At 42.9% G+C, this 22724-nt stretch overlaps 3 protein-coding genes across 5 annotated transcripts in view; 2 read left to right on the forward strand and 1 right to left on the reverse strand.

Moving 5' to 3' along the window:
- Positions 1 to 952: 952 nt before the first annotated feature.
- Positions 953 to 5890, reverse strand: LOC136441450 (zinc transporter Slc39a7-like). The gene is made up of 5 exons (XM_066437736.1): positions 5383 to 5890; positions 4793 to 4909; positions 3665 to 4151; positions 2568 to 2785; positions 953 to 2031 (listed from the first exon to the last, which is right to left on the reverse strand). The coding sequence occupies exons 1-5, from the start codon at positions 5845 to 5847 to the stop codon at positions 1771 to 1773; spliced, it is 1548 nt and encodes a 515-aa protein (XP_066293833.1). The 5' UTR covers positions 5848 to 5890; the 3' UTR covers positions 953 to 1770.
- A 3608-nt stretch (positions 5891 to 9498) lies between these two features.
- LOC136441451 (putative GTP-binding protein 6) lies at positions 9499 to 16508 on the forward strand. Its single transcript, XM_066437737.1, has 9 exons — positions 9499 to 10059; positions 10501 to 10649; positions 11112 to 11212; positions 11807 to 11896; positions 12751 to 12980; positions 13373 to 13581; positions 14276 to 14430; positions 15351 to 15509; positions 15979 to 16508. Exons 1-9 carry the CDS (start codon positions 9549 to 9551, stop codon positions 16115 to 16117), a joined length of 1743 nt encoding a protein of 580 aa, XP_066293834.1. The 5' UTR covers positions 9499 to 9548; the 3' UTR covers positions 16118 to 16508.
- An 898-nt stretch (positions 16509 to 17406) lies between these two features.
- The window catches only part of LOC136441372 (tudor domain-containing protein 5-like), a 34282-nt gene continuing 28964 nt past the window's right edge, over positions 17407 to 22724 (forward strand). For all 3 annotated transcript variants that reach the window (XM_066437628.1, XM_066437629.1, XM_066437630.1), the window contains exon 1: positions 17407 to 17543. The gene's annotated coding sequence lies outside the window, so the exon portion shown is untranslated. The remainder of the gene's footprint in view (positions 17544 to 22724) is intronic.

Consider the following 22724-nt stretch of genomic DNA (forward strand, 5'->3'; position numbering starts at 1 on the left):
AAAGACAGCAGAAATTTGGACTGTTTTTTATACATGACACTTTATTGCCACTATGTACTGCGATCACTAATTACAAGATTGACATATCAAGTCAATTTTTACAATATACATAACCATTTGGAATGCAAAGAGTTTTTATTCTATGAATCCAAATTGTCGTTGGTGCTTACTGGCTATCTCTTACATCTTAAAAGATATCCTCTAAGTGTAGAACTAAAAAAATGTGCAACAATACATTTAAACATCCTCCCAATCATGGCATGGTCTGCCCTGGTCAGTCTTCAATATGCATTTAGTCAGTCTACTGGTGATTGGTCTTTATGTACTACTTATCAGCTCTCTGATTGGCCATATGCTTTCCTTATCCTTAAAGATGATTGGTCTATAACCTGGGCAGCTGTACTCCACACTGATTGGGTACATGGGTGATTAGTTTTGAAACTTATGATTTCATTAGCCAATGAGAATGTATCAATGGTGAAAGGGCACAAATGTAGTTACATTTTCTGGATTGAATGTAATAACATCACTGTTTTAAAGAAAACCTTTTAATCTACTCAATACCATAGATATATCTGTCAAATGCTTTGTATATCATGTACATCAATAAATGAATGTATCATAGACATATGTGCGTAATGACATATAAAAATATACAAATGCATCATGAAAACATGCATTCGCAACCAAAGAGAAATGCACAATACATTGTCTTGTAGTTAAATATGACTAGCTGTAACAATGTTGATAATTTTTACATCTTTCCAAGATGTTCTTGCCTACACATGTTCACATGTTTACTATAGAAAGGAAATATTGCCACAAAATTTGCTGACTGGCATTAAGGGAATGAGGAAATGAGAAAAAAACATTTTTTTGGAACTGAACCCAATATCATACTATGGTACATGGTACGAAGAACAAAAAGTTTAGAGACAAGTGGCAGAGCATACTTGTTTCTTTAACTGTAACTTTATGTTCACTGTTTTCACGGTCATCTCTGTTCTGTGAACTTATCATCCCTGTGAAAAACCTGTTGTTATCTTTTATGATTCCTTCACACATCCGTTCTGAAAATCACTTGGCATCACCGTGAAGATAAAGTTCAGTGAAAATATACATTTTCCTTACACTGTGAAATTTTGCTACCATGAAGATAAAGCGAATTACAGTATTTGGAATCACCTGTTATTTCTATTTCTTCTCTTTCATTTTGAAAGACCTACCTGGTAATTTTGAGCCATCTAAGTGAAAGAGCCGTAAGTAAAACGCCGTACATGGTTATTAAGCATGCTCAGATAAATGCATGGTGATGAGTAATACATAAAAAGTTGAAGGTTCCTGAGACATAAACAAAACACGTCTGGACATGTGTCAAGCATGGTCTAGACAAGAACTACCTTACAAGTTAGGGGCCTTCACCTTTGACATATTACCCACAATACCTCTTGCTGTGCATGCATAGTTGGAACCATGAACAGCCTTATTATTCGAATACAATGTGTAAACATAATATCCACATGTACTTCAATTCCTTTTACAGCAATAAATGCACCAAGAAACAGTTTTAGTGTTTTACAGCAATAGATGTTTATACCAACACTAATATAAGTAATATTCACTGCTAGAAACACCTAAATTATGGGGGACAAGTTGCACAAGTTGATCAGGCTCAGAGCCTAGGAGCTAAATTGGTGTCACATAAAACAAAAACAGAAATACATAAGAAGCAAGTTTGAGAACTATTCCTTCATGATACAGGAATTATCATTACATCTCCTCTAACTCCCCAATGAGAACCATCATGTACACCCCGACTAGAAGGGCCGCGATCTCTTTGAACGATTGCCAGATACTAGAGCGGCCGTCCAACAGTTCTGGAATGACTGACACCGTGGCGATGTAGATGAACCCCCCTGCCGTGAATGGTAGGATCCAGGTGGCCACTGCAGCGCCGCCTCCACCTGCTAGGAGGCCAAAGACAGTCCCAGCCATGGCACCGGTGGCCGTGCTGAACTGGAGCAACATTGCCTGTACAGAAGACAAACAAACTTAGACAAATGTACATGTAGGCATGACAGAAGTTTAACCTAGCCTAGATGCCATCATGACAGACACTAGACGCCATCTCTAACAAAATTTACTCACTCACAAATCTTTCATTATAAGACACGATATGGCTTTAAAGCATACATTTGTGGCACTGTACGGCCTCATGGTTATCCAGGCTAACTCAGAATCGAGAGGTCCCTGGTTCTAATACCTAGGTCCCATTGTTGTACTCTTGGGAAAGGCACTTAACACCAATTTCTTCAAAATTACTTCAGTACTAGCTTTGGGGGTAAAGCCTGAGGTTCCATGTTTCAGGAAAGTCACACCTCAAGCACACTTATGAAAAAGAGTAGGGGTCCTTCCAGGTGTGAATGGTTCAAACCTTACAGTCAGGTCTCTAGGTTGACATCTTGAAAAAGTTGATAGTCACCTATTTTAATATGCCAATCTTCACAAACATGGTACAACAATGTACATGTAGTTAATCTAAATACATATATAGTTTTGCTACTAACCTTCTTCTTGGAGCAGCCTGATTGCACGAGGATGGCGAAGTCACCGATCTCGTGCGGCACCTCGTGCAGCAGGATGGTCAGCGTGGTGATGATCCCCAGGCCACGCCCCACCAGGAACGACGCCCCGATCGCCATCCCGTCCGTGAAGTTGTGCGAGAAGTCGGCCACCAGGTTCAGGTAGCCGGCAATCTTGATGTCCTGCACTGCAACTTCAGCATCTGTGTCAACAAAATGGTCAATTGTGAATCAAAGTAGGTAAAGGTTAAGTAGATGTTGTAAAGGGGCCCAAAGCAATATTTGGGCCCCAAAAAATGGAAATAGAAAATATGCTGAAATCTTTATGATAGTGACATTTATTAACACTGTTTAGCTCATTTGCGTAATAATTTCATACCTTGAGCATTTTAAAAACTTGCAAAAACATGCCGTACAATGATCCCCTTAGTTTTGTGAGCCTTCAAAAACCCCAGCGACGTTTTTCAGCGAGTTCTCACAACACAACGACTTCATATCATTGCATCATGGACGTTGCTATACATTGTGATAGTGTTGTTTGAACTAATAATGTATAGAAATGACTAAATAAATTGACTTTCAAAATCCTATCTTCGGGCCTTATATTGCTTGGGGCCCCATTAAAGTCCCATAAGCTTTTTGAGGCCATAGGGGCAGTGGGTTGTTATCCACTATGTTTAGGGCACGGTATTAGAAAGCAGAATCCATCTTTCTCCTTCCACCACCATTTAGTAAGTTTTAGTTTTACCTCCCCAACCGAAGTCAGGTTCCCATTTACACCAGGGTGGGGTAAGGAAAGTCGTGTTAAGTGCCTTAATTTCTCAAGGACACAACGTCTAGCAAGGAATGGCAGGGATCAATTCTCAGTCCTTTCAATCCCATGTCTGCTAGTCTAACCACTAGGTCATCAAAGTACATTTATACTAAGATTATTCCAAAACAACCATTTACTTTAAGAGATAGCTAAAAGGCATAGACACCTACTAGCAGGCACACACAACTAGTATGTATGACAGGAACTTGAGGATAACTGGAGTGCATCTCTTCCCTCAAGATTCCCTCAAGACTTTGTGATAAGTTACCTTCATCCTCCTGTTTCTTCTGCACATCTCCATCCTTCTCCTCTGAGGTTTCCTCTTCCTTCTCTTCACTGCTTTTCTTTTTTCTCAGCTCAGTCTCTCCATCCTCCTCCTTTTCATCAGTACTACCCTCTTTCTCCTCTGTATTCAGCTTCTTCTCCTTCTCTGGGCTTCCCTTCCCCTCTGAAGGTGCATTATGGGTATGCCCTGATGCACCATGGGAATGACCGTGTCCGCCCTTCACGTACCGTACGAACTTCTCCACAATGAGGAATGCTAGGATGCCGGCTATTACCCACAATCCCACACCGATGTCGTGTGAGTGGCCATGGTCACCCCCATGAGAGTGACCGTGACCGTGAGAGTGACCGTGAGAGTGACCATGACCGTGACCTTCGTCCCCGCCGTGTGAGTGTGGTGACGTGGCATGAGGGATGAGATGAAGGAATGCGTCTCCTAAAAGACCACCTGAGGCAAAACTCAGCAGGACCTGTGAACAAAAACAATGGGGAATAGGTCTATCAACTTTCAATATTCATTCAAGCAGCTTTTATATTAAAATGTATGTCATAGTTCTATGATTTAAAAACAGCTCCAGGTTACATGGCATGCTCTCACTCATCATCATCATCATCATAGCTTGTCGCTGTTTCTCTCTACCCAGTCATGCTCTCACTGACAAGTCATGACAGTCACTGATGATACAGGTGTAGCAGGCCAGACAACACCCCTGTCCAAAATATACCCAGGTACATTTTGGTCAGGGGTTTATTTTGGTCTGCTACACTGATAATCATCAATAGATGTACAGTACATTGAAATCCCCATTTCTGTAATATACATTGGAAGTATTCTTCTTTTCTAAACCTAATAACTATAAGAATGCAGAAGGAACTAAAAAGGCCGGCATTCACTCGTGAGCAAATACAGCATATTTCACTCCCTCCCCATGCAATAACGGACCTTTTGTAATGATCTAAGCTACATAAATTTTATTGAACGTGTCTTTTGAATGTGTCTTTCCTTGCGTGCGTGTTCCTGAAACAAGAAGCACTGAAGATTGTTCCCGGTGATTGGACTCTTGTACAATACCAAATAAACCTATCCTTATCAAAAAAAGAAGAAAAAGACCTTGAGTAAGGGTTCGTGTTCGGCAGAGTTGGCCTCCAGTGGGATGAAGATGAGGATGATGACAGGTGCTGCGCTGATGAGGGCGGTGGCAGTCAGGGACGTCAGCCAGATGGTCATCTATGGGGGAAGACGCAAAACAATACAAGACAATATTTAGTACTAGTGTCCAAACAAAATTTGTTTTTCATAACAACACCGAAGTACGTCACAGGTCTTTGATTTCTTGTTTTATTTGAAGAAATCAAAGACCTTGTATGTCGGTGCAATATTTGGAGTTTTTTTGCGAATTTCTCACCTTATTCATTATTGTGAATTTCTTGCTAATTTTGTCTGACGCATTTTCCTGACAACCTGCTGGACCAACTTTGGACCGGGGCAATGCCAACCTTCCTATCCTGCCAGGCTGCTGTTCTTCTGCCTCACATTCTGTCACTCTGCAAGATTCAAATAACTACAGACACACACCAAGATAAACAAACAAACTGACTGAAAAAATATGGTAGTTTCAACAGAGGTATACACAAGAGTGTTTATCTTGTGAAAAGGTAATTTGGATTTTTTTTCAAAGTTAAGATTTGATGTCTACTTACTGTGTCCCTCTCTGGTCCATTTCCTCCACGGCCGGAGGGTTTACTTTCCTCTTCGTGATGATGATGGTCATGATGATCATGATGGTCATGTTCATTGGCTTGTTCGTACGCGCTTCCATGGTAGAAGTGTTCATGTGTGGGCTCGTGCACATGGTCATGATCATGGTGATGATCGTGTCCATGATCGTGATGCTCATGTTGATGCTCATGTTGATGTCCTTCCTCCTTCTCCTCATAGGAGCTGCCGTGGTAGAAGTGCTGATGTGTGGGCTCGTCATGCCCATGGTGGTGGTGCATGTGTGGGTCCTGCCCGTGCGCGTGCCCATGCCCGTGTGCATGCTCGTGCGCGCTCGTCAGACTCCACGCTACGCAGAAGAACACTAAAACCGAGGCGGCACACAGCCGTATGGTAGGAGAAAGTGAAAGCCGGGTCCCTGCCATGGTTTGTGTGCGTGTGGGAAACATACGTGGCGTTCAGGGATCCGGGGGCAGAGGTCATACCCACAATGCTCTAAGTAGGTCAGAGTTGAAAGTTCAGAGAGGTCGGACAGTCGTACCCGGAAGTGCAGCAGACGACGCAGCAACACTGCTCAACTTTTCTCTTCTGACAGGTGAAAAATGCCGAACTGACTCGTTTTTACGTTGTCAGATATTGCTTATCGGACTAGGGAAAGTATCAGATACGTATTCATTCGCGTTGTAACGTTATAGACCTGCAAGTACGCATCAGTTGGATAAAAAAAGTCGGATATGCCCCTCCACAGTTACATAAATTTGTTGCACATGGGATGGAACACAGATGATCTTCCAAGGTAAACAACAGACGTAAAGCTCGTCGTGTTTTCTTTAAGATGCAACGTTTGCCTTGTCTTGTCTTGTCTTGTCGAGATACTAGACAAAACCCCGCGTGGGGCATAGTGTCTAGGACTTATGGTCAGAGGCCTTACCCAAGTGTGGCCGGTGGTGGTGGTGCACGCCGTCAACAAGAATAAAAAAAGTGGTGCAAAAAATAACGAACAAAGTAGTGCTGTACATTGCCACACTAGGTATAGGCTCCTCCCCTTACAGCTGGGTGAAGCCGGGGTAACCATAATACTTGGCCACCCCAGCTTTAAAGCTATCTGTAGTCTTAGTTTCGATAAGGTGTTGCGGAAGTGCATTCCATTCTATGACTGTTTTGGGGAAAAAGCTACCTCGGTATGTTTCTGTCTTACAGGCGACTGTGGCAAAACGTTGCTGGTGTCCTCTGGTTATGTTAGTATTTCTTGTGAGGATATTGTGGATGGGGATAGCAATAAGGTTATTGACAGCTTTGTACATCAGTGAAAGGCGGGCAACTTGTCTGCGCTGTTGAAGGGTGGGCCAACCGAGGGTTTGCAGAGTGTGTGTAATACTGGTAGTCAAACGGTAGTCGCCAGTGGCGAACCTGGCGGCACGCCTCTGTACTGCTTCTAACTTGTCCTCAAGTTTGTTTGTTTGTGAATGTATGCGTTTGTGGGGGTCCCACACAGAGGACGCATATTCAAGTTTGGGTCTAACAATGGACAAATAGGCTTGAGCTCTGATTGATCTACATGCTCCTCTCAGATTCCTTCTCAAGAATCCTAAAGTACTGTTTGCTTTAGCTGCTATATAATCTATGTGTGTATTCCATTTCAAGTTGTGTGAAAGTAAGATACCTAGGTAAGGGTGTTGCAATGTAGACTCAAGGGGCTCTGAGAACATTGTGTATAAGTGCTTAGCGGCTCTTTTTGATTTGTGTATGTGCAGAATCGAACACTTCTTCACATTAAAGCGTAACTGCCAACGATCCGACCACTTACACAATTGATCAAGATCCTTCTGTAGAGTGTGTTGATCTTCTTCCTTTCTAATGGGGTGGTAGAGTAAGCAATCATCGGCGAATAAACGAAGTTGTGAGGTAATCCCTTTGTTGATGTCATTTATATATATCAAGAATAATAATGGGCCTAATACAGTGCCCTGAGGCACGCCAGACCTTACCTTAACGGGTTTGGACTTATCTCCATCCACTACAACTTGCTGATAACGGTCAGTCAACCAGTTCTTTATCCACTGAAGTGTTTTACCTCTTATACCATAATAATCTAGCTTCCTAAGTAACCGCATGTGAGGGACACTGTCGAATGCCTTTGCAAAATCAAGTATGGCCATATCAACTTGTGTACCTTTGTCAAACCAGGAATAAAGTCCGTGAAGGGTAGTAATAAGTTGAGACACGCAGGAATGATTGGTCCTGAACCCATGTTGTGTTGGCAATAAGATGTTATGTTCCTCTAAATGTTTCATGGTAGCTGAGTACATTATATGCTCTAGGAGTTTACAACACACACTGGTTAAAGAAACAGGCCTGTAGTTCGAAGGATCACTCCTATCCCCTTTTTTGAAAATCGGGTGGATAAAGGCTCCCCTCCAATCCACAGGTACCTGTCCTCCCTGCAGCGATTGATTGAAAATAAATTGAAGGATGGGGCTAATCTCCTGTGCATACTCTTTTAATATCCTACAGGGTAGGAGATCTGGGCCTGCAGCTTTTGTTGGGTTAATCCCCTCCAACAATTTGCGCACACCTTCTAGAGTGACTACTGGCTGCAGCATGTCATGGTATGGGCTAGTTCCCATGTCTGGTACATTATTAGTATCTTCATTCGTGAATACCGAATCAAATTGTTGACTAAGGACCTCTGCCTTCCCCGATCCATCGGCTACGAGATCGTTGCCGCTGGCAAGGGGTGCAACCCCAGAAGTAGTCTGTTTTTTACTTTTGATGTATGACCAAAATTTCTTGGGGTTGTCCAAGGCTTCATCCAATATTTCCTTGAGGTATTCGTCATGGGCTTTCTTTATTCTTCGTTTGACTTCTTTGCGGTAACATTTGAAATTCAACCAGTCTTGTTCTTGCATAGAATTTTTTGCTTTTTTGTAGAGTTTCTTTTTCTTTTTGATTGCCCGTTTTAGTTCTGCCTTGACCCATGGGCAGTGATGACGGCAAGACAATTGTTTCTGTGGTATATGCTTCATGATTTGCTGTCTGAAACCTTCAGTGAAATACTTCCAATTTTGTTCTACTGTGTAGTTTGCAGGTGTTCTATCCATAAACTGTTTTTCAAGCTGTTGTAGCCCCTCAGTCAGTGCAGTTTTATTTGCTTTCTTATAAATGTATACTGATCGAGGTTTCTTTTTATTAATTCTGACACGCGTATTAATGCATATCTTCACTGCCTCATGGTCGCTAATACCAGGGGTAGTGCAAACCTCCTCGACGAGCCCGGGGTCTGACACCAGGGCCAGATCCAGGATGTTGGAGCCACGTGTTGGAGAGTGAACCACCTGCGTTAGACTAGCGCTCTGAACCGCCTCCAAAAATGCATTATTGATCCCCACCCCGTACTGGGGCGAGGGATCAATAAGAGGAGGGTCCGAACTCCAGTCAACACCTGGTAGGTTAAAGTCACCAAAGAGGGCAATGTTAGGAGGGAAGGATTTCCCCGAGATGTTATGTAATGAGGTTATCAATTCGTCCATGTATTGTGTGCCGGAATTTGGTGGTCTGTAGGCTGAGCCTACACATAGGGGGCGGGACCCTACTTGTTGAATAGTTGCCCACACAATTTCAGCATTTGTGGCGTCATGAATGGGGGAGGATACCAGGAAGGATTTAATAGCAATAAATACCCCACCCCCCTGGCTGTTCCTATCCTTACGGTAGATGTCATAACCTGCTGGAAATACTTCCCCATCCCCTATGTCGGGGTTGAGGTGTGATTCGTTTCCACATATAATATCAGGGTCTTCGGTATCAATCATAGCTTGAAAGAGTGCATTTTTAACTTGCCCTTGTATACTCCTACAATTCAAGGATAAGACTTGTAACTTATGTGGAGTGTTCTTACCTGTAGCTGCGTTACCTGAAGTTTTACAGCTTGGCGTTGTCATTGGAGACATTCCTCAGACCACACTGTCCATCACTGAAGATGACATACTGGAAAAGATGCTGCAGCAAGGGTATACGGTCTGTAACTGGTTTAACTGGTCAACAGCGAAATGCAGCCAACTCGTGCCTTCCTTCGTTAGGGCCAGGGGATCTACTGAACTCTGGTGTAGGGCAGGTTTCTATTCCAGAAAAGAGAAACGATTTAGCAGTAATGAGAAGCAACCAAAACATGTGGAGAGTTCACAATGTCGTCGCAAACTGTAGATTTCAATATGTGACTTGGAAAAGCAAGGTGGACAATATATCTTGGAGCAGACAATACGGGCACTCAACTGTGCCTTTCCAAAGAATGAAATCATATGAAAAGAGCTTCCAACAGAGAAGAGGGTATCTCAATCGAAGACAATCTTATTTCTTAGACAGTCCTCTAACTAGATGCTTTCATAGCTCATCAAAAAGATACAGAAAGGACAGAAAGCACCCAAAGGACAGGCCAGAAGCCACAGAAAGTACAGAAGAGGCCACGGACATTGAGAGTAATCTTGACTCTGATGACATTCATAGTGAAGATGAGGAGTATGACAGTGAACTTGATGATGAGAACTTGACAGATGAGTTGTACGAAGAGCAGGTGACCTTGGTGACCCCCGAGGGAGGTCACAAGGTCATCGTGGTACAGCCCAATGTGAAGTGGGGAGCAAAGAAGCAACACCTTACTACAGGTAAGGTCTTTCATTTACCATGGTTAAAATTCCTTTAAAGTATTGTTGAAAGTTAACGTTACGTATTCCTAAGCAAAGATACCTCTTGTATAACAGTCACTCTAAAGGCAGCAATATGGATCAAATTCTGTGGATCCAAAGGGCTAAGGTTTGAACCATGGTCTTAGGGGTTGCATTAGTCCTTTCAAATGATGACATAAAGCCAATGGCCCTGTGAGTGAGGAGGCTTCAGGCAGGTGTTAAAGCCTCAGGCCGCAAACTTCTACACGTAATAGAACCCAACACACCTGTCGAAAAGACGAGGTGTGACCAAGTGTGCTTGGCTGAAAATCTGAGACTTTGGGAAGCTGCATAGTATAATGTACTACCACTTGCTACAGGAAAAAGTATTGTGTTTCACCTCACTTAAAGATGACGGCTTAACCCTTACCTTACCTTCAGGTGAGCTGATGCTATCAGAGTGTGTGGCTCTTGTGGAGACTTTACCACACTGGAAGGTGGTGGACACAATCTTAATGTCAACAAAGACACCAGACAAGAAGATGATCTTTGGAAAGGGCAACTTTCAGACACTAACAGAAAAGATCAAGGTCAGTCTTTTGGATACATTTATGCACAATAAAGTCATGTACTTGTCTTGATCAGCATGCAGCTTTTCTGAAAAGTACTTAAGAAATTTTGCAAACAGAAAGCTAATTGAATTCATTGGAATGAAAAAGAAACATTAGTTGCAGTTACCGGTCAACTAAGGTCGTGATAGACCAAGGAAATCTCGGATGGAATGTGTCAGGAAGGACATTAAGGTGTGCAACCTCACCAGCATGGACCCACCATGCCCGCTGGACAGAGCCTCTTGGAAGTGCAGTGTGCAAACTAGCCGACTGCTGCCCACCACTGTCTCAGGGAACCCCGCAGCAGTTTAATCAAATACTAAATACTACTATTACTACTTCTAGATGAACTTCTTCATTTCTTATGTATTGCCATGGTAAAGACCATTACCATATTTGATGAAATGTCATTTTTAAAAGATGTTTTGTGTCCACCTACAGGCCACAAAGGAAGTGACTGCAGTGTTCCTGAGTGTTGAAGCTCTGACAGGTCGTCAGCAGAAGGAGTTTGAAGAGGCATGGGGAGTCCCTGTGTTTGACAGGTAAATCAGGAATTTATCCTTGTGGTGTACTGTAAATGCAGAAATTCTCGCGATGGTTTTATGTTTATGCGGTGAACTATTTACTGTGAACTTCAAACCACCGCAAAAAGCTGTTCCATTGTGTGACTGTAGCACTACACATAATTGATTCAAACGCAAACGTATGGATCAAATTCTGTGCATCCATGGGTAGGAGCTCAGAATCAAACCCCACTCAGGCACAGTGCTAGGGGTCGCATCGGTCCTTTTGGTGCCCCAATGCATGAGGGAGCTTTACACATGTATGATTAGGACATGAAATGTCTGCATGTTAAAGAACCCAACACACTTGTGGAGCAGAGTACCCTGATACCAGAGGTAACCCAGTATGCTTGGTTGAAAATACAAGCAAATTAGCAAAGTCAAAATGCACTTAAGTACTAGCTACCTGTACTTGAAAAAGCATCATGCTTCACCTCAGTTAAGGATGAATTACAGAGCTGAAAATTTGTTATCCCACATTGATTTCTAGACTTCTTGCTACAACAACAAGCTCAGTGTTTATCAGAATAATTCTCTGCCTGCCAATTACCAGACTGAACTTCTCACTTGCAGATACACAGTTGTACTACAGATCTTCAAGGACCATGCACGGACCAAGGAGGCAAGGCTGCAGATAGCCCTGGCAGAGATTCCTTATCTCAAGTGAGTATTAACAAGATGTAACAGGATTTAAGCACTAGGTTCATGGTTACATCATCATTGCTCAATATACATGATTGTCACTCACCTCAGTCAAGGTGCATATGTGTGTTAACAAGATCTCTTTGTTCGCTTCTTCGGTGCTTTTCAATAGAAAGAAAAAAGAAAAGAAAAATTTTGTAATTGTTTGGCATGTTGGACTTGATCTGAGGGACATGTGATTACATTTTCATTCTGTTGAAATTGCTTACACATTTTTATATTCTGACACCCCTATGTTCTGACGCTCCTAACTTTAATACCCTACAACAGGGAATGTTGGAAAGTAGGGGTGTTGAAAAATAGGGATGTTCCAAAGATTACTGTAGCCATCCGAATTTGTAGCCGCAGAAATGTCAAACAATTTTTTTGTAAAGACACCCATGGATAAATGGTAGGAATCATATTATAGCTTATGATCAGAAAATAATATTTTCAAGACATTGATTGGAAACTTCCATGGAAGCTACATTTGCACTCTATGCAGTGGTGTTCGAACAAGCCCGCCTAATCCATCGATTGCTTGGGCAAACCGGCAGTCCCGCAAGTTTCCTGGCAGATTCGTGTGCCTGACAGTAGTTGGGAAATGCCGCACGTTAGGTTGAAATGCTTTATGAAAACTCAAAAGGGAAAAATTTCCGATGAAATGATAAGCGGGAGGTGAGCCCAGCCGTTCAGACAGCGGATGTCGCAGGAATGGTGGTCATACGAGTGGAGGTCAAGGGTCCCTTCCTCCAGAGAAATTCCCTATGATTGGATTGGTCCAACCAACTGACCAATCCTACCATGAGTAAAACATTTTGTTCTTGTCCCTTCAGGACGAGAATAAGCGAGGAGGTGGCCAACCTTGACCAGCAGCGAGGTGGAATGAGGACCCGCGGTGGCGGAGGGGAGACATTCCGAGAACTTCGGAAGAGAGTCTTGAAACAGAAGGAGACAGCCATCAAGAAGGCCCTGGTACGACTCAAGAAGAAACGCGACCTCCTCAGAATGGGCAGGACAAAGAAAGAAATACCTGTAGTGTCTGTTGTAGGGTATACTAATTCAGGTAAACTCACTTTATTAATGGATCTTTTGTAAACAATTGCAAAAGAAGCAGTGCCAGTGGTACATACTGTAATCTGATAGGTTGTGTTCCCTTGTAAGTTTGCCTTAACATTTTTATGTTGCACTAGGTGGACAATCTTGCATATATGACACCTTGCATATTAATTTTTGGGGTTTGTACTAGAGCATAATGATAACAACGCAACTTAGAAGAGTTATTACTTGAGTTAGTCATTTAAGGGTCTATGCATCCACTCTAACCAGAGTAAAGATTTAAACATCTTTGAAATGTAACTTGGTCCAGCACTGTCTAGCTTGTACAAATTACCAGTACCATAACGATCATTGTGTTTGAGTTTAGAAAAATGGTCATTTTTGTAAACTGTTGTTAAGGTAAAACAACGCTGATCAAGGCCCTGACCGGTGAGGAGAGGATTCAGCCACAGGACCAGCTGTTTGCCACGCTGGACGTGACAGCCCACGCCGGTCAGCTCCCCTCCAGGATGACTGCCCTCTATGTGGACACCGTGGGGTTCCTGTCACAGCTCCCACACCATCTCATCGCCTCGTTCAATGCCACGTTGGAGGACGTCAGGTTATCTGTAAGGATGACTGTTCTCAGTTGTGATTTTTTTTTGGCAACAACTCAGGGGTGGAGGCATTTCTTGTATCATCATTTACAACAAGATATTGTAACAGTGTGGGTCAAACGCCACTTACTGACCAGTTTAACTCGTCCGGAGCTTTTACTACTAGTAGTGGCATGTGTGTTTGGTTTGTGTGTTGGCAGGCCTGGGTTTGATTTCTGGGAGCCAGGAGACTGCACTACTCGCCCCGTGCGTTTCAGTGGTTCCTATACCGGGAATCGAACAAAGAGTGCCAAATGATGGGATATTGAACTCGGATATGGTCAAGTGGTTACCGGATTAAATCCACTAGACCATATCTGAGTTAGATATCCCTGTGCGGCATTTTTTCCATTACTCACAGGGCTGGTGTGGGAACCACTGAAACACAAAAGGTAAGTAGTACAGTCTCCTAGCTCCTGGAATTTGAACCCGTGTCGAACCCGGGCTGCTAGCCCATAAACCAAACACACTAACCACTAGGCTAATAGGTCTAGACCAGTTAGACTGATCAGTAAGTGGCACTTGAACCACTGTTACAATATGAGTAAATTTGCTACCTAGGTAGGTAGTAATACATGATCTGAAATAATGATAATACATTTGTTTGTATACAAATCAATTGTGCCTAGATATAGTTCGCTGGTAAAGGATTTTTTTGCCATTCCAGGATTTGATTGTTCACATTCGAGATGTGAGTCACCCAGACACTGTGAACCAGAAGCACAACGTCTTAGAGGTTCTCAACAACTTACAACTGCCCCAACATCTACTGGACAACATGATAGAGGCCAACAACAAGATAGACCTGTTAGATGGAGAAAGGTATGACTTTAGTATTGTCTAATCATGCCTATTTCAAGTACTTTCATTCACTTTTCATATCAATGAAGCAGGCAGGTGCTGACCGCCATATTGGTGTCCCTACTTGCATTTCTGTGGATTGTAGCTCAAGCGAACACAGCCTTTTTGTGTGCAATGTTATTACTAGTAATAGTGCTTTCTTTTGAGCTGTAGATATTTGACAAAGGTTATTTCAGAGGGTCTGAAGATCTTATGATGCCCCAAAATGCTTGAGCTATGATTCAATGAAATGCAAATAGGACACCAACATGGCAACAAACACAGCAATGACTATAGCTAGCAGCCTGCTCACTAGAGTTGGCCGTACACTCATTAGAGTTGGCATGACACATTCTCCTACGCAGTATATCGTCCTTGGTCCATACAATATACCTTGGGGAGGCTCTGCTAATGCTAGGCTCACATTTCCAACCCGGGGCCCGGCCGGGCAGCTTGTGGGAACGAAAACTGTGACATAAAAGACAACAAAACTTGAAAAATTATTCCTTACCATACGTTATGTATATCCTTGATATGCGCCTTTTATTCTTTGTTTTCTCAAACAGCCCGGCCGGGCCCCGGCTTGGAAATGTGACCAAAGCATAAACCGGGCTGAGGTTTCCACTGTTGTGGGTTTGTCCTCTAACCAGCTGTCAGCCAATCAGAGAATTGGTTTTACCTAAAGAAAATATTAAGGTACTGCTCTGATTGGCTGACAGCTGGTTAGAGGCCAGGCCCACAACAGTGGAAACCTTAGCCCGGTTTAGCAGAGCCTTCCCAAGGTATATTGTATAGGCTACAAGTGAGGTTTGTGTCGGAGAATGACAATTACACAGACTAGATTGATAGATTTTTAGAAACTGCCTTCCTGAATTGACCTTAATATATCTTGCCCTTCACAGCTCAGTACCAGAGGCGGACGATGACACCGTTATAAACATCTCAGCCCTACAGGGTACTGGACTGGACAGGTTGAGGGACGTTGTAGAGGCAAAGCTGTTTGAAGCCACAAACACAGTGAAGACCACACTTAGGATACCTATGGCCGGACAACAACTCAGGTACGTATGAGATTTTGTACACCTAATGCGTCACACCAATCTATTCTATTGGTTTCCTTTTCTGCTGTACAGTAGACACATGATTATAAAGTTGCTTTACATAGTACTTTGTAGCGAAAAAAAATTGGGCATTGAATTTTCGATTGTCTTTATCTACAGTCTTCCTCAGAATTCAAGTCACTATACATCATTTGACCTTATGGACATGTGATGTTAGCAATCGATCATAATTACCATGACGTTTATGACTAACTACTTATATCACCTGTTCATAAGTTCATATGATCAAGTTGTTTGGTGACTTGAATTCTGGCAAAGAGTGCTAGTAGAACATTCAAAAATTCAATGCTCGAATTGTTTGCTTTGGTACAATGTTTTAAATTTAAATTTGTACTACCTGTATGTTCACTAGCAATGCAGATGAGCTTTCATGCTGATAAGAAGTTGTTTTGTTGTTGTTTTTCTTTAGCCAACTGTACAAGAATGCCACAGTCCAGGGTGTACAGGTAACAGAAGATGCAGAGCACTTGGATGTTGACGTCGTCATGGGAAAAGCTGCATTTGCCAAGTTCATGCATGCGTTCAAGGGAAAATTTAGACAATTGTAGAAATATAGAATACTGGTATGACATTTTAATATTCAGGGTTACTTACAAAAGCAGAGATGGTAGTGTATCTTGTATATGAGGATCACTCATTGTGGTATTAAAAGAAGCTCAACTGATATGTCACTAGTTAGACCATAATCAAGCTCTCTACATTTGCCTTACATGTATCCCAACAGCATACAATTCTGGCTATTTAAATGCTATGTCATGATACATGTATTCAAAGTACATATATACATGTACCTATCTATGCAGGTCATATCTTGTTCATAAATGAGGTGCATTCAATTGATCAAGTGCCTGGCAATAAAGTAAAGAGTTCACCATCAATTGTAATTGTTATAGTATCACAAATTGGCTTATTACCTCCGTTTTTCATGAAGGTAATGATAGTCACAAATAAAGTTTCACCATCTAGTACCATGTGTGTGCATTTGATGATTGACTAAGTTGTTGCATTTTACCCACTGTCTACCTTGCACCCATTTCTTAAGAGACTTTTTTTAATGTGTATGTGAAAGTTTATTGAAAATTCCTGCTCGTAGGCTAATTGCAAGTACATGTACATATAAATGTAACACAGAGTGGATGGACAGACAATGATGAACAATATAACATACGACCACTCTAGTCTTACTGAGACTAAGTTCTAACTTATTGGGTTCGGCTTCCTTTTAATTGAAGTTGGAATGAAAGAAAAAAAATAACGGAAACTACACATACATAGGAAGGAAATATATACTGTACAAACAAAAGTATTTCATTCTAAACAAAATCAAACCGCTGGGAATCTTACAGTGACGGATATACTGGAACATGTCGAAAGCTCCTAGCATCGCGGTTGAACGGTTAACTTCAAATTTTCTCTCCTTCTCTTTTCATACCAATACAATTTCTATTTATCCAAATTCCTGTTGTATGAATCCTTCCTGTCAATAAAGTGCCAAAAAATTGACAGTATCATGCTCTGTCAATAGCCTCGGCTAATATACAAACGTACTTTCCACTATGATACAAAATACAAAGTTGTAGAAGTCCTAGATCGATAGAGCATGATGGGAATCTGACGTCACATCAGAACTTTTTCGCGGGCTTTTGTTGTTCGCATCAAAATGCATTTTTCGGCTTAAGATAAAAAGTACCAATAGAGATATCAAATTGTATGAATAAAAACACAGAATATAGAAATAAATGATACAAAAGAATAAAGACAGAAAATTTACTATAAATGATAAGATAAGAATTCTTACGAGGTTTGAATATTTGTTGTGCGTTTGCATGCTATGAAACTACTTGAGGCCACGATTTCCTGAACTTTGACTTTCCAAGAGTTTATTTGGGAGGAACTCCGCGGGAAAATTGAGCTTCTACAGCGGGAAAAGGAGAGGTTTTCCGGATTTGAGCGGTGCCTGGAGGGACACAGAAGGTACAAACATAGCTATAGTCGTAAAAAACGTCCGTAGATATATGTGAGGATCGAAAAATCGGAAGTGAAATACTTGATGATGCACGAAGGAATGCGAAGCCATGACTTTATGCAAATTTCCTTTCCGGATCAGGATCAAAACAAACTCGTGCGAGTGAAAGTGTTGATGTAGATATTTAACCTCCTTGATTAGCTCATAACGTGTTGCTCTTTCTATAGACATTGCCCATTACTAGATAACGTGTTCATATTAAAGCTAACCACTATGGCAATCGTTGTTGTTTATGTTGCACACAGATTAACCCTTGAAGTGTCAACTTGGAGGAAATTTACATTAATTAACACGATGGAAATCCAGACGTGTTGACAGTGCTATTCAAGCTCTCCTTTTGTTCTTTTGAATAATAATGAGCAGTGACATGTTGCACATTTGCAATTGAATAGAGATAGCATCGTATTTGTTGGCAGCAACGGGGTCATCTGGGGGTATTTGAAGTTGAAGTTGAAACAAGTCATAATAATTTTCTTGCAATACCTCATGGGCCTCAAGCTTTCCAGAGGAGTGAGTTTATAAACAAACATTTAGAAACATCAAAGATCTTTTGCAACTCTTGTAACTCCTTCAATTTTTAAAACTGTATACAGGATGGTATCCAAAAATCCGATTTCCTGACATATGTACTGTGTTTTGTTGTGTTGTTGTTGTCATTTGTCTCTCATAGCCACAATCAAAACAAGAAAGAATTTACACATTCATGTCATACGATTTCGAACATTACTATACAGGCTTTTCATATGAGGGTTTGCGGAAAAGGCTGGGCTGTCTACCTGGCCTGGCTGGCTGGCCTGTCTACCTGGCCTGTCTACCACGTCAGGCTAGCAACCCAGAAACTCAGAAACCCCCATTCATATCCCCACAAATTGTGAGGCCCCAGCGCAGTCGCGCCCCCTAGCGGAACGTTTCCAAAGCACACCCGTTACTCTGGGCGCGGCACAGCACACGCCGATCGTCATTCGAAACCGCGATTTTCGTCCCCTCTTCTTGGTTCCTACGAAGCTTACATGAATTGCTTCATCGTCTGAAATCGAACCTGGTGTTCCCATCTCATGATTCTATCGACCTTTTTGTATGTTATCCAAAGGAACTCTCGAAAACTGCATTTAGCGAAGTCACGGACGTCGCTGATCGCCATCTTACTTCACGTGACCATGTTCTTCAAACTCGCTTCACCGGAGGGCGCTGTTTTAGTTGCCCCTGAATACATCGTGGTTGTATCAATATCTATCTTGGAGCCACCATTTTACGTCTCTTTCGGCTCCAGCTTAGACACCCCTCCCGTACCAGTTTACAGGGGCATCCCGGAATTGAGTATCTAACCCAACTTGTGTGAATGGCATTGAGGGACAGGGTGAAGTTGCGAACACAGCGATACTAACAGTTTAGATAAACAAAGGAACCATGTCTCTTACGGTCGGGCCGACTGTAGGCGGGACGCGGACCGGAATATGTAACGTTCATACCACGTGGCTGGTAATCAATCTGGGCTAAGACAACACAGAACCCCAGCCCCGCCATGCGCTACACCGTATGGAAAGATGGTTCTCCCCACTCTATCTTGACACAAATACGCAAATAGGCATCTTAACACGTACACAAACACGCACGTTTTAATAAACAAGACGGCTAAGTTTCAGGAAAATAAACATGATGCATCTAGGGTGTATATCTTTTTATTGATAAATTGATACAAGTTTCCACTATAATACGACAAAGAATCTTTAGCTTACAAACGGCTGTTTTTAATCAAACATCTGCTTGGAGATTGCTTAGATTGGTACTGCTCCGCCCACTCGATGGGTTGTTGGTTGTTGGATGCCGGGGATAATAAACGGAATAAAATGATAGAAGACAAAAACGCCTAATAATAAGTCAAAATCCAGCGGAGCCGAACCTCTGTTGTTGTTAAAAAAAAATGTTGGCAATTTATCAACCAACACGACGGATTATACTAGTCTCCTTCACAGCAAAGTTGCACCCACACACAGACAGACAGACAGACAGACAGACAGACAGACAGACACGTCCGTTTCAGGTGCGAGTACCATGTCTATTATCACCTGGTATGAAATGGACATGAAAGTGTAAGCAGATCTTGAACAACTTACATACATCAACTCTGCACATGCCCGTAGCCAGGATTTTGAGTTGTTCTTTTTCATGTTGGGGGGTATGCTCCCCGGGAAGATTAAAAAAAACATCTGAACCTTCGGATATGGTATTTCCTGTGTTTTTGCAAGGACATTATGGTTTTTGAGAGGATTTCAAAGAAAGAAATCAGAGACAAAGTTAGCAGTTTTCTAGGATTCCAGCTCCGCAGGTGATACAAATTAGCCTGGAATCCGGACGCTACCCTAGCTCCGCTGCGCTTCGAGCTCCGCTGCCGGCCAAATGCGGAGCTCGGAGCGCAGCGGAGCTAGGGTAGCGGCCGGAAGCTAAATAGGATGGATTCCAGGCTACATACAAATAAGTCCACCTTGGAAAAAAAAAAAACTTCAACGTTAAAGTAAGTGGACCCTCGAGCTTTTCAAATTCTAAGAATTGAACCTTCTGAAAGGGCATTTCCTGTGTTTTTGAGAGAATTTCAGAGGAAATATCAAAGACAAAGGTTTTCTAGGATTCTAGCCTCTGTGGCGTTGCTGGTGATACAAATAAGTCCGCCTTGAAAAAAATCTTGAACATTAAAAAGTGGACCTTCAAGCCTATGAAAGTGGACCTTCAAGCCAGTGTGTGTGTGTGTGTGGGGGGGGGGGGGGGGGGGTCAGGTTTCCATGCCAGGTAAGGTTCCGACAGGCGGTATACAATGGTGTACTCTTCTTTGCCCGTGTAAATGATTGCCCGTGTAATTTGAAGACTGGGAATGTTGTCGCCGGCGCCTGAACTATCTACCTCAACCAACACGTAATAGATAGCTGATGGGAGCGGCCAAGATATCTGGATATAACAGCAGTCCCGCCCACCGAGGGGTTTCTAGTCTCCCCGAGGGCGCTCAAAAATAAGTTCCATAGCATGTCCGGAACACGAGATATCAAAACAGGAAGTTCCGCTGCAGTACCGTAAGAAGTCGCTAGGGGGCCCGAAATCTAATCGTTTTTAGGTCTCATCAAAACCTACCAACATATATGGCCTCCGTCGGTCAGTATTGACCATGGTAAAATCCTAATTCACAACAGCCCTACAGCATCGACTATGGCTAAACAGCCCTATACGAGAATGGCAGTCTCTGCCACAAAAATCACATCTGTAAGCTGACTCAGTTCTGTTGCAAAGCTCTTTTCTGCGGATCCGCTTTTCTTCTGCGCTGTGCATCAGTCTAACTTCTCCTGATTTGAGCTGTCTGAACAGTGTGCATCTCCACCTGGAACGGTCACTTGCAAGGTCCTCCCAGTCCTACCAACATACCAAATATCAAAACAATCCATCAAGGCATTCTCGAGTTATGCTGTGCCACTACAAACAGACAGACAAACAAACAAACGCTACCCTCTGCATAACCTTCTCGGCGAAGGTAATAATCAGATGTATTTGCAGCCAGTGCCACAGGCAGGTACCCAATGTGTAGGGTAATGAGGCTGTTTAACGTGTTCGAGGCACCTCCTCGAGCACGGGACCCCCGTTTTACGTCCCTCCCGGAAGACGATTTCGTGGAAAGCTTTGTGAGGCTACAGCAATCCGGACGTCCTTGGTTGGTCTCCCATCCAAGCACTGTCTCTAAGCACTGTCCGGACCGCGCGTTGCTTAACTTCCGAGATCGAGGGATCGGGTGTATCTAGAGTATCCAACGCGCCACGCGGCCGTAGGTCATTGTCATCTCAGCGTCCAGACATTGTTTTGTCGTGCTTGTAGGTTCAACAACTCTGCATGCACCTGCAAACGCAAGAAAAAATTAATTATAGATATCAAATATCAATTTATCAATAAAAGATATACACCCTAGATACATCATAATCGTTGCAATGCATGTTTATTTTCCTGAAACTTAGCCATCTTGTTTATTAAAACGTGCGTGTTTGTGTACGTGTTAAGATGCCTATTTGCGTATTTGTCAAGATAGAGTGGGGAGAACCATCTTTCCATACGGTGTAGCGCATGGCGGGGCTGGGGTTCTGTGTTGTCTTAGCCCAGATTGATTACCAGCCACGTGGTATGAACGTTACATATTCCGGTCCGCGTCCCGCCTACAGTCGGCCCGACCGTAAGAGACATGGTTCCTTTGTTTATCTAAACTGTTAGTATCGCTGTGTTCGCAACTTCACCCTGTCCCTCAATGCCATTCACACAAGTTGGGTTAGATACTCAATTCCGGGATGCCCCTGTAAACTGGTACGGGAGGGGTGTCTAAGCTGGAGCCGAAAGAGACGTAAAATGGTGGCTCCAAGATAGATATTGATACAACCACGATGTATTCAGGGGCAACTAAAACAGCGCCCTCCGGTGAAGCGAGTTTGAAGAACATGGTCACGTGAAGTAAGATGGCGATCAGCGACGTCCGTGACTTCGCTAAATGCAGTTTTCGAGAGTTCCTTTGGATAACATACAAAAAGGTCGATAGAATCATGAGATGGGAACACCAGGTTCGATTTCAGACGATGAAGCAATTCATGTAAGCTTCGTAGGAACCAAGAAGAGGGGACGAAAATCGCGGTTTCGAATGACGATCGGCGTGTGCTGTGCCGCGCCCAGAGTAACGGGTGTGCTTTGGAAACGTTCCGCTAGGGGGCGCGACTGCGCTGGGGCCTCACAATTTGTAGGGATATGAATGGGGGTTTCTGAGTTTCTGGGTTGCTAGCCTGACGTGGTAGACAGGCCAGGTAGACAGGCCAGCCAGCCAGGCCAGGTAGACAGCCCAGCCTTTTCCGCAAACCCTTTCATATGACAGCATTTTTGCCATATTGGATTACAGTGAACTTGAAGGTCTGTTAAACATACTGTAACAGTCATTCGGTTCAAGCGCCACGTCTAACTGGTCTGGACCTTTTAGCCTAGTGGTAAGTGCGTTGGGACGCTGGGCTAGCTGGTCCAGGTTCGATTCCCTGGGGTCAGGAGACTGTACTACTCGCCTGGTGCGTTTCAATACCAACATGGTCACCGGGGGGTTAAATTATGATTACTACTGTTAGAAC

This window comes from Branchiostoma lanceolatum, chromosome 9 (assembly GCF_035083965.1).
Source record: "Branchiostoma lanceolatum isolate klBraLanc5 chromosome 9, klBraLanc5.hap2, whole genome shotgun sequence".
Classification (NCBI taxonomy): Eukaryota; Metazoa; Chordata; class Leptocardii; order Amphioxiformes; family Branchiostomatidae; genus Branchiostoma; species Branchiostoma lanceolatum.